We start from the raw sequence: 11,237 nt of genomic DNA, 5'->3' as shown, positions 1-11,237 counted from the left end.
ATGGGGACCGAGGGCCAGCGGCAGTAGCTGGAGCCCCGACTCGGTGGTGGGCGACAGGTGAGGGTCTCTCCTTCCTAGTAAGCCACCCCCACACACACCCAAATCGGAATCCCTCTTCGGCATCATTCTCTTATTCCCTGAACCACCTGGGCCCCCACTCACCCGCCCTTACAGAACTGTCCACAGGGGCCGACACGTGCGCAAGGACTGGTCAGGGTGGCGGACACCGCATCTTGGGGCCCGTCGCGGAGCCCTCCCAGTGGCCAGCGCGCGCCTGGACAGCAGGACCAGTTTGCTGTTGTTTGTGCCCAAATGTGATAAAGCTGGGGCGGGGACGGGAGGGAGGTGGCACGTACTTGGAGAGTGAAGGCTGGAGGGGAAATTACAGTAGAGGAAATGAGTGTCCGCTAATGCAGGTGGCCCAATCGACGCGCGCTTTCCAAGCCACCCGTGCACCTGCCGTGCCTGCCGCCGTCTGACTTGCACACACTAATCCTGGTTCGGAGCCGTCGACTCCTCACCGGGCCGGGCCGCGCGTCGGCGGAAATGCGGTCGGGGACCTAGCGAGCGCAGCTGCCTCCCTGCGCTCTCCCAGGGGGCTGAGACTGGGCGCGCCGCGGAGCTGGGGCGCGGGGCTGGGGCGCCTCCTCGCGGCGACAGCGCGCGGGCCACGCGAGTGTCTGCGGGTTCCCTGCGCGGGCGGGCGGCCTGCGAGCCTGCATTTCTCGATTTGCTCGGGTGGCGGCGCCGAGGCCTATTCGCCTCTTAATAATGATGCCCCGGGAGGAAGGAAAAAAAAGTCTTTAAAAACCAGATAGGATGGATGGGAGAGGAAAGTGTGTGTGTGTGTGTGTGTGTGTGTGTGTGTGTGAGAGAGAGAGAGAGAGAGAGAGAGAGAGAGAGAGAGAGGGAGAGAGAGAGAGAGAGAAGGAATTGGGGCGTTGGTGAAGGCAATAAAACTCAGATCGCTTCCTTGGAGAGATAGCGGCGGCTATAATGCGCTGGGGGATCAGGGGTTTATTTGCAGATCCTGGATAAAAGATGATATATCGACACAGTTTAGAGTGTCATTGCGCCCGGCCTCTCAGGAAGCCACAAGTACATATTTCCTGAAATACCGGCCAATACAATATCTAATCCACACGCCACCTAAGAACGGGAGGGGAACCTTGGCATCTCACAAGCTGGCGCCTGGTTTCTGAGTTCTGGGCCGGGAGACCCCACCCAGTCTGGATCTCGTGGCCCCGACACCCCCTCCCGTAGCCTTTGTCTTCAGGCCAAGTAATCACTTACTGTTGGGCCTTAATAAATACGTCTGAGAACTGTCCTTATGCTCGGTAAATATTGGATTAGCTTTTCAATGACCAGGCTCTTGAAAAGGCTGGAGAAATCCACACCAGGTCTCAACTAAGCCCAACAGTCAATAGGTAAGGAAAAGACGCTATTTCCTTGGCTGGGGTGGGGGGCGTGGAGATGGGGGGCTCCTACCCTTATCAAGTTAGCTGATTCTACTGAACATGACAGCAGTTGTAGAAAATAGAAAAAAGGGGGTGCCCAAGTTTTGGATGAGCTGGAATTTCCACCTGGCCCTTGACGGGTTCTATTTCTATGTCCACGGTGCCCAGCCTCAACAAGAACTCTTTTTGTCTAACACGTAGTTTTTGTTTGTTTGTTTGAGGGATGCTTATGGGAGCTTCTGACCCGGCTCTTGGAAGAGAGGATGACCCAGAGGATCTCTGGCCGCCCCCCTAACTTTGCTTAGGTGAGACAAAACCGGGCAGATTCCTTGGAAGTTCCGCTCTGTCTCCCTGTTTTGCAAACGAAACGATGCAGGAGACATTGAGAATTAAAGAGGAAGTCCTTCTCTCCTCCAACACAGGGGTGCTGGTGGTGAAAGAAGTTTCTGAGCCGGTTTCCCGTCGTGGCACCGAGGCGCCAGAGGGATCCCGCGCCTATTTCGAATGACAGGGTGTTGGTAACCGAGGGGTCCGGCTGGATGAAAGCGGCCTCAGAACCCACTGCGGCGGAAATCGAGCTGGGCATCGGACTGAGCGGTCTCGCGGCGTCCCTGAGCCGCTCCTGCAGTGCGGAGAGGGCTGGCTTCGCGCGCCCGGGCGTCAAGACGCGTCCGGTGCGGGAACAAGGGACCTGGATTTTCATCTACCCTGGAGCCGCGAAGCCCGCGGCCTCTGAGCTTCCCCCAGGCCCTGGGCACCTCGGTGTCCTCCTGGGCCCGGCACGGTCCGATGGCCTCTACTCCGGGCTCCCAGACAGACAGGAGAGGCCTAGCCGCCAGCTGCGCGCGCAGGAGCAGCGAAGTGCGCGCAAGGACCCCGACCCTGAACGCCGACGTTCACAGACCCGAGCCCCAGCTTAGAGCCAGTATTTGGTAAAGAGACAGAAGCAGAGACAGAGAGAGAAAGAGAAAGAGAGATCTCCAGCTCTCAGAGTGTCACGGGGCCTAGGCGGGGCAAGCGCCCTCTGAAGCCATCAGAGACAGGGGTGGCTGTTTTCCCCTCCTCCAGCCTCCTCCCCAATAGATATAGCACGAATTTTTAATGCGTCTTCCTTTCACAGACAACAATACAGGGTTTGAAAGCCGGACACAATTTGGGTTTTGTGCGGTTCCCTCCTCGCGCTCCCTCGGCCCAGCTGGCCATATGGAATCCAGCATGGAGCCCGCGGATGACAAAGGGACCCAGTGACAGGCCCAACAAAACCCCAAGGAGACTTCTGCCTGACTCCGGGATTCACTGCCCGCGATAAGCGCGCTGAATGGTGCGGGGCGGAGGGGGGCGAAGGGGGCGGAGGGTGGGCCCCTTCTCCCTCTTCCCCTCTCGCTGTCCCCTGCGATCCTTTCTCTGTCCCTTTTTAATATGCACGCCTCTAACATCCCTGGCTCCCAGCTCTCCCATTGTGCCGTTTTGTGCGGCCCGCTGTAGATTGGGCGAAGATAGACTGCCGAAGCGGACCCCGCGCCGGGTGCGCTCCCAGGGCGCTGGGGTTAGGGCCACACAGGCTCCGCGGGCGCTTTTATTGACTCCATGGGGACCCGAGGACAGTGAGAGGCGGGCGTCGGGCCCACCTCCCCGGCTCCCAGCCGCCGGCGCGCACATCCAGACTGCAGGCTGGTAGGCCTAACCACTACCCCAAACGCTCCCTCTACGAGCACACGTGGATGCCTGCGAGAATTTGGCCCTTCCACGCTGCCTCCTTCCCCTCTGGAGGCCGGGGGGGAAGCTCCTACGATCATTTTTGGCCCCCGGAAGTTTTGGGTCCCGCAGCAGTCAAAATCAACCAAGTCTTGGGGCTGTGCCTCAGGCCTCGTGACAACCCCACTCCAAGAGGCTGGAACTCTCAGCTCCCCTGCTGACGGATGGGGGTAGAGGGCAGTTACAAGAGGAATGTTGAGTGATTGGTATCAGGGCAAGTTGGGCATTCGGCTATTGCAGACACACGATTTGGGGAGAATTCTCCTGGCCTTTGCAAAGAGCAAGAAATAAAACCCCAAACGTTTCCAAGCTGGTGTGGGGAACAAAGGTAGACTTTCCCGCATTTAGAAAACCTGGAAAAACCCAGTCGAACCTGGAGATATGAAAGGACATTTAGTAGGATATTAGAAAGACTCCAGCGCCCTCAATTATCCAGGGGCAGCTGCGCAACGCGGGAATAACGTGTAATCACGTCCCCGGGCGTGTGGTGCTGAGTGCTATTGACGCGCAGATTTGGTCACACGGATAATCATGTTTGCTTTAGATATTGAATTAAATCTGATCATCAACTAGAGGTAGCGAGAACGTCAGCTGGGACCGCTCCCTTTGCTCGGCCTCCCCGCCCCCGCCCCCAGAGCCATGAAGGTGGAGCTCGAGAGAAAACCAGAGATACAGTTTCCGAATGGGGCCGACTTTCAATCCCGAGGCGTCTCGGAGCGCGGTCTGAGCTGCAGAGCCCCGGGTATTTTCGGAAATCCGCAAGATAGAGGAGACAGGCGCCCCTCCCCCCAAGTCCGCGGGGCCCTCTGAGACGCTCCCCGGCGCGGGCAAGTATGCGCCAGGGTCCTCCAGGGAGCTCTCCCTGAGGCAAGGGTGGGATGGGATCAGATCTCTAGCAGGGAAGGACCGTCCGCCCTCCCCCGGGCGAACGAGGGCGGTTTGCTCACTTCTCGCTCCCCTTACCGCAGCCCAGGAGGTCGCGACGCACCACCCCACCCCCAGACCCCTACTTTCTAGCGAGCAATTCGCCCAGCTTCACGCCAGAGAGCTGGCCTGGGGGACCGCGCACAGCCAGATGCTAGGAGGGGACGAGGCGCAGCATCCAGTCCAGGGACAGAGGCGGGAAACTCGGAAAGAGTGGGGATGGAAGGAAGGCTGGTTATCAGGGATCGCCTCTGACTCCCGCTTCCTGGCTCTCCCCGGCTGAGGAGCCCAGGGAGGCCGCAGCACCTCCACCCACCCCGTAGTCTTCCGCGCCCGGGTCCCCGCGTCCCTCCTTGTAGCCAAAGCTTGGAGCGCCCCGAAACGCGCCCCCGGCCCCCGCGCCCAGGTCTAGGCCGCCTCCCGGCCGCGGATTTGCAAGGGGGTGGGGAGAGAAGCCGACCAGTCTCAACCTCAGCATCCCCTCCCCTCCTTAGCACGAGGTAAATCAAATGCAACAAAATGAAAGTCATCGAGTGTAGTGGCTTCAACAGCTCCTTAGGCTGAAGGAGCCACTCGTAGATTTGGGCGAGCGAGGGGGGCTTGCTCTTCTCGCCTTTGCGTTTTCCAAAGTCACTCTTCCTCCTGCGCCAGGGCGCTGCCGCCCGAATGCAGACCGCGCGTGAGGCCGAGCGACAGGCTGGGAGAGGCCGAGCGACCCCGGGCGGCGGGTCAGCCGCTCGCAGGCCCCAGGCCAGCGCTCCCGCGCGCGCCCGGGGTCCGAGGCGCGGGGCCTGGCCCGCCCGCCCGGGAGAGGCCTGTTCCGAAGCCTCCCCAGCGCCTCGGGTGCTCCGGCTCCCAAGGGATGCGCGGGGGAGAGCGCGGCCAGCGGCCTGGCCCGGCTCCTTGCCCGAGACCTCCTTGCCCGGCGCAGGGCGACAAAGTAAGACAAACGGGAGGGCCGGGCTTGGTTTTTTAAAACACAGGATTTTTATTAAAATTCTTATTTAAAAAAATTGAAAGCTTTCAGCGCCCGGCGCTCTTGGGGAACCGCACGGAACCGCTGAGCTCCAAGTTCCGGGGCTCAGGACCCGGAGGATGGGGCAGGGGGCTTCTCGCTCGCCTACACATTTTTCCTTTTTCATATTTGAGAAATGTTTGCACTGAACAAAATAAAAAAAGAAGAGAAGAAAGCAGGGGTAACCAAATATAAGCAAACCAAAACAAACCACGAAGAAAGGAGTTGGGCCCTGAGGGGTACAGGCCCTTCCTGAAGGTCATTTTGGCAACAATCACCACCGATATTTACAACGAAAAGCGAAATCTGCCACCAGTTGTCAGAACGTTTACATGGCCATAAATATTTAGCATTTTCTTACTTTAAAAAAAATGGAGAAAAAATCCTCTATATTTTTAAAGTGTTCTCCACTTGCTTCAGAAGAAGACGGCTGACAATATCGCTACTCACACAAACATATTTTACAAAATTCACAAAAGCGGGGCGGGGGGGGGTCTTTTACTCCTTCTCAGGTGAGGACGTTAACGCTGGGACCATTCGGTCCCCGGGGAGAGGCAGAGAAGCGAAGCTGCGCAAACATTCTGTAAACTCGGCTTACGGTTCAGCCGTCTCCAAAGGTTCAAACGGAGAGAGGGATGGGGCGGAGCTGGGGGGTGGAATCTCCCTCTCCAAGGAGGTGCAGCAACCTCCTGGCGCCTCCCCAACGGAGCCAAGAGTCAACTCGACTCCAGAATAATAATTATAATAATATAATAACCACTGTAAGGGCCGAGTCCTCCTCGCCTCCGCCGCTGGGGTGGGGCCTGGGCCTGGGGCCGAGAGTCTCGGAGGGGCGACGCTCACCAAGTCCACTGCTGGGCCTGGACCAGGGGGTGTGCTGTCGGGTACTGGGGGGTGCCGGCCGAGCTGTACTGGGCGTTGTACTGCATGTGTTGCAGAGACTGCGCGCTGTAGGCCGAAAAGGGGATGCCCGCCTGGAAGGTGGCAGCTGCCAGGTCCTGGGCTTTGAGCGCGTGGCACGGTTTGCCGTCCCTGACCAAAACGGGCACGGCCACCCGGCGCGGCGAGGGCAGGGGCGTCACCTCCATACCTTTCTCTGCCCGGGCGCGCTTCATCTTGTAGCGGTGGTTCTGGAACCAGATCTTGACCTGCGTGGGCGTGAGGCGGATGAGGCTGGCCAGGTGTTCGCGCTCTGGCGCCGACAGGTACCGCTGCTGCCGGAAGCGCCGCTCCAGCTCGTAGGTCTGCGCCTTGGAGAAGAGCACCCGCCGCTTCCGCTTCTTGCCGGCGTCCCCTCCGCCGCCGGGGGTCTCCTTGTCATTGTCCGGTGACTCGTCGGCCGAGGGCTCCGGAGACTTGGAACTCGAGTCCTGGGGCGCCGCGCCGGCTGCCAGCCCATGCACTGGGGGAAAGAGAAGCCCATCAGGAGCCTGGAGGCCGCGCGCGGCCGGGCCCGACCCCGCGCGCCCTGGATCCTCCGTGCGCCCCGCAGCCAGGCCCCGCTGCCTTCGCCCTGACCCCCGCCCTGCTCCACGCCTGACAAAATCGTCGGTGTCCGCCCCGGGGAAAGAAAAGAAGCGGCAGGAGTAGGGGCTCGGTGCTCCAGTTTCTAGGGGCTTGACCAGTGTGGGTGCGTATTTTTTGGGGGGGGTGGAGTGGCGCGCGGAGAAGATCATCGCGGGTTAAGGGCTCCGGCCCCCTTAAGCAGTTTCCTCTCCGGAGAGACGTGGGCAGATTTTTAAAAGAAAAAACCCACAATCCCGGCATTGATCGGCTCGGCCATTTAAGGCAGGTTTTGGGGGCTTTCGTTTCTGCTTTCCGACTTTCTGGACACCCTCCGCACCGCACAAAGCGTCCTCTATGAAGTGCAGGGGGCAGGGTGAGCTATTTATACCCGGGCCACCCTCTCCCCGTATCCCGAGGCAGGCTGGCTCGCTCCACTGCTCCAGGCCAGTCCTTCCCGGCTGTCGGAATGGGGGAGGGGGGCTCCGGCCGGAGCCGTCAGTTCTGGTTGGCGTCTGTAACCAGCCCTTGGGAGGTATTCCCCTCCCCTTCTTCCTCCTAATTTCTCTCTTTGGAAGAAATATCTGAGACCAAGTCTCCTTCCCGGACTAGGGGGGGGCTCTGACGAAGAGGGAAGAGGTAGGGCATCCCAAACAAACGTTAGGCATCTTTCTGGGGGCGCAGGGTGAGGGATCCGGCTTACAAGGCTCCATCCCTTTTCTCCCCGCGGCGTGCGGCCCAGGCTGCGGCCACAGTAGCAGAGGCGGTCACAGCCGCGGCGGCCAAGTTTCGCTACTTACGGGAGTACTGGAGGCCCTCGGTGCTGGCCAGCCAGCGCGTGTACGGGTTGTCGCTGCTGTCGTAGAAGGGGTTCTTTAGGGGCAGGCTCTGCACCGTGTCCAGGGCGCCCTGCCCCAGCGGCCCGGCCCTCTTGGCGGGCTCCGGCCCCTCGCTCTCCTCCTCTGGCCCTTCGGCCACCGAGCCCTCCTCATCGTTGGTGTCCGGTAGGTCCAAGATGTCCTTGACCGAAAACCCCGTCTTTGTGTTGGTCAGCGACATGGCCGGGACCCCACAATTTATGCCGCAAAGTTGTAGCTTCACTTGGTCAATTCCTTGCGCTCTCAGTAGGGGCGGGGGAGGGGGTATGGGGAGAGGGGTTGGGGGAGGGGAGGGGGGGATGGGCTTTAATTATTGAGATTATTATGTTTAAGAAAAAGAAAGAAACTCTGGGAAAGGGGAGAAAAAGAAAGAAAGAAAGAAAAAGCCCAAGGCGTTGCCTGTGTCTTCTCTGCAAGCACGCGGAAATGGACGCGGGGAGCCGGGCGGCCTGCGCGCCAGCGCTGCGGGCCGGGCCCGAGTTTGTAACTCCAGGAGGGGTGCCAAGGCGGCGTCAGCTCCGGCTCCGGCGGCCGCTCAGCGCGCGGTGGCGGCTGGTGGCGAGGAAAAAATGGGCCATTGCCCGAGCGATCAGTCCATATAAGGCTGGGCTCCACTCACGAACCTGGGGAGAGGGGGGGAAGAGGGGGAGAAAGAGAGGGAGGGAAAGATAGAGGGAGGGGGAGGGAAAGGGGGGAGGAAAGGGGGGAGGAAAGAGGGAGGGAGGGAGGGAGGGAGGGAGAGCGAGAGAAGGGTGGAAAAAAGGGGGAGGGAGACATTAAAACGCAAAGGTTGGACACGTGTGGGCGGGTCTTGGAAGTCAAGTGGATGAAGACTGTATTTGCAGATGTGAAATTGTGGGTTTTGGGGAGCTCCGCGCTCCCAGCCAACGGCCCTCTAGAGCAAGATGAGAGGTGTAACGTGTCAATTAATTGCAAAGACGGGGCGAGCCTTTCTTACCCAGTATTTACATACAAAGGACCACCGCGTCGCTCGCGAGTCCACACACTTGAAAGGGCAGTTTTAACAAATTGCATCTTTTTTAAAAAAGCGGGGGAGGAGGAAAGAAAACAAAACAGAAACCCGGAGGAGGAGAGAAAAACAGAATCCTCCTTAACATTCACCGGTTCCTACCTCCCCGCCCACGCGCGCCTGCCCCCAGCAAGCCGGAAAATTGGCGATTTGTGGCGCCTTTGGAAAAGGGGGAGGGGGCGCAGGCTGAGCCGCGGAAATCTCTCCTTCCCATCGCTGGCCGTTCCCTAAACAAGATCCGGTTCAAATGGCAAGAGCCCAACTTCTGTAAGCCTCCTAGGTCAATATTTTGGTTGAGGCTTAAGGATGAGTACTAGAAATGACAAGGCAAGTAATTGATTCTAGTTAAACGCCGAAAGAGCCCGAAACCCAGGAGAGGAATCAGCTCGGGGCCGGCCGGAGCCACCACCAAGCGGCACCACCTCCCCCGCCCCGACACCCTTTATTTGCTAAAGACATTTATTTCCTTCTCCCCGCCTCCCTCCCCTCTCCCCCTCCCCCCAGCTCTGTGCTGCTGAGCAGGACCGCGCAGTTCACTTTCTGCTTTGCGGGCGCCCGGGGTGGGGCGGTGGGGGTGGGGAAGTCTCCCTCGGGCCGCGATCAGCCCGGCCCCACCGCCTCCGGCCCCGCGGGCCGCGATCTCAGGGTGGAGGGAAGGGCAGGCGGCCCCGCGCCCTTCCTGCCCCCTATTATGCCTCCCTTTCCAGCCTCCAGCGGTGGCAGAGCGGGGTGGGGGGGGGCAAGGGTAGAGGGGCGGGGGGAGGGGCGGGTGCGCTGTCTCCAGCCGGGGTGAGTACCCCGAAAACCGCGGGGAAGGGGGTCGCAGGGCGGGAGGTGCTGCTGAGTTCTCTCCGGAGTTTTCTTCTCCCCAGGGAGTCCTTTCGGACGCACCAGGGGCGAGTTCAGAGGACACGCTCCAGGCTCCCAGCTTGCGTGAGGTTTGTGTGCGGGTCCCAGCCCCGGGCCGGCCTGGGAACTGCACTTGCCCGGGACAGCACCACCTCCTCGGCGCCGGCGAGGAAAAATCCAGGCCGCACTTCCCGCCCCTCCTTCCAGTTTTTTTTTTTTTTGCGCGAGGGAGGTTTGCTACCTGATGCTCATCCGCCCCAGAGGAGCGTCTGGACGGTGTTTGGCCTGGGGGCGGGGAGGGACGGAGAAGGCCGCGGCGGGGGTCGGGGTCTGCCCACCCCCAAGCCCTCCGCCGGGGCAGCCTCCACGCCGGCGAGCGCAGCGCCGGCGCCCGTACTCCCCGCTCGCAGCTGCGGCCGCCGCGCCCCGGCCGCCCCCGAGTTACCAGCGCCCGGCGAGGGCGCCTCTCCCCGAGCCGCTCGGCGGCTTTCTGCAGCCCTCGCTGCCTCGCCCCCAGTATGTGACGCGGGTGACAATGGCCCAGGTTAGAGGGAGCCCCTCGTCGGCGCGTCCTGGGTGGTCGGACCCGGGCAAACACAAATACAAACCGATTGCTAAGCTGCGGACAATGAGCGAAATGTAGACAAATGTCCCGCTCCCGTTGGAAGCCTTTGTCCCGGCTCGGTTTTTGCATTTATTTCAGTGGAGAAATAATACATGATTGACGCTCTCTTTCAATGTGTCCTAACTGTTTGGAATAAATCTAAGGTTGTTCCTAGTTGTCATGGCATTCAACCCTTTTCAATGGACTATCTCTTCATTCATTTCTGAATCCGTCCACAATATTAAGGAAACCCCTTCATGTCGACGCTCCCCATTCCTCTCTTTCTCCTACTTTTCCTTTTCTCCTTTCTCCCCCTCCTTCCGCCCTTTCCCCTTTCCTTCCCCCTTTCCTTGCCCCTTTCCTTCCCCCCTTCCTTCCCCCCTTCCCCCCCCTGCAAGAATTAGAAACTGGTTTGAATCGTGTTCCTTGAACCCATTACCTATCGTGCTTTTTTCCCCTCTTTCTCTTTCCAGTCTGCCTTTCCCAGCCTCCATCCTCCTTGCCTCTCCCTCCCCCCTCTCACTCGGGAGCTCTCTGCCCCGTCCAGGCGGAGGAGGGAAGTTGGGTTTCCAGGCATCACAGAGGCCCAGAGTTTGGAAACAGGGGCTGTCGGGCCTACCCCAGCCATTGTTACTCAGCTGCTAAATAAATAACTGGCGAGGAAAAGTTCCTCAACCCAAGCTTTGCAGAAAAAATCATCCTGGTCACTCCTCTTATTCCTCTGTCCCAAGCGAGGGGTGTCTCTTGGGGACCAGGGTAGGCTCTAGGAAGGGCCAGAAAGGAGTCTGGTTGGGCCACGCCAATTCTTGGGTTGGGTGAGAAATGTCCCCTTTGGCAAGAAGTGACTCCTTTGCGTATCCATCTTTGGGAGGGGTGCCCCCAGACCCCTCCACGGAGCCTGCGCAGTTCCTCGTCTGGGAACCACCTAGTTCCACTTCGCTCCCAACTTCTCCCTTCCCCCATAGTGGCCTTTCTCCCAGGATCTCATCAGCACTGCCGCAGTGGGTCATGTCCCCTCCCCGGCCCCTGAGAGCCTGCACTTCGGGCAGAGCACCTGGGAGACAACTGTTTTCCTACAGGGGAATCCAGCCTCCTGGAAACTGAAGCGGGAGCGCTGACAACCGCGCCCTGAGAAGGAGGCTCCCGGCCCAGTTCACTGAGGCGGGGCTCCGCACAGCGCCGGCCCCTCGGCCTCGACGGGCCTGAGTTCTCCCACACCACA

At 60.0% G+C, this 11,237-nt stretch overlaps 1 protein-coding gene across 2 annotated transcripts; it reads right to left on the bottom strand.

The window, feature by feature from the left end:
- Positions 1-5,100: 5,100 nt before the first annotated feature.
- Positions 5,101-8,160, bottom strand: NKX2-2 (NK2 homeobox 2). Of its 2 annotated transcripts, none has more exons than XM_004270424.3 (2): positions 7,455-8,160; positions 5,101-6,553 (listed from the first exon to the last, which is right to left on the bottom strand). In XM_004270424.3, the coding sequence occupies exons 1-2, from the start codon at positions 7,711-7,713 to the stop codon at positions 5,991-5,993; spliced, it is 822 nt and encodes a 273-aa protein (XP_004270472.1). In that variant the 5' UTR covers positions 7,714-8,160; the 3' UTR covers positions 5,101-5,990. The 2 variants fall into 2 exon arrangements, with proteins under 2 accessions (XP_004270472.1, XP_049555086.1); XM_049699129.1 differs by lacking the exon at positions 7,455-8,160 and having other exon boundaries at positions 5,101-6,099; positions 6,242-7,181.
- Positions 8,161-11,237: the final 3,077 nt, after the last annotated feature.

Source organism: Orcinus orca, chromosome 16 (genome assembly GCF_937001465.1).
Source record: "Orcinus orca chromosome 16, mOrcOrc1.1, whole genome shotgun sequence".
Lineage (NCBI taxonomy): Eukaryota > Metazoa > Chordata > Mammalia > Artiodactyla > Delphinidae > Orcinus > Orcinus orca.
The sequence above is the reverse complement of the archived record's forward strand: the minus strand, read 5'-3'. Positions and strand labels throughout refer to the sequence as shown.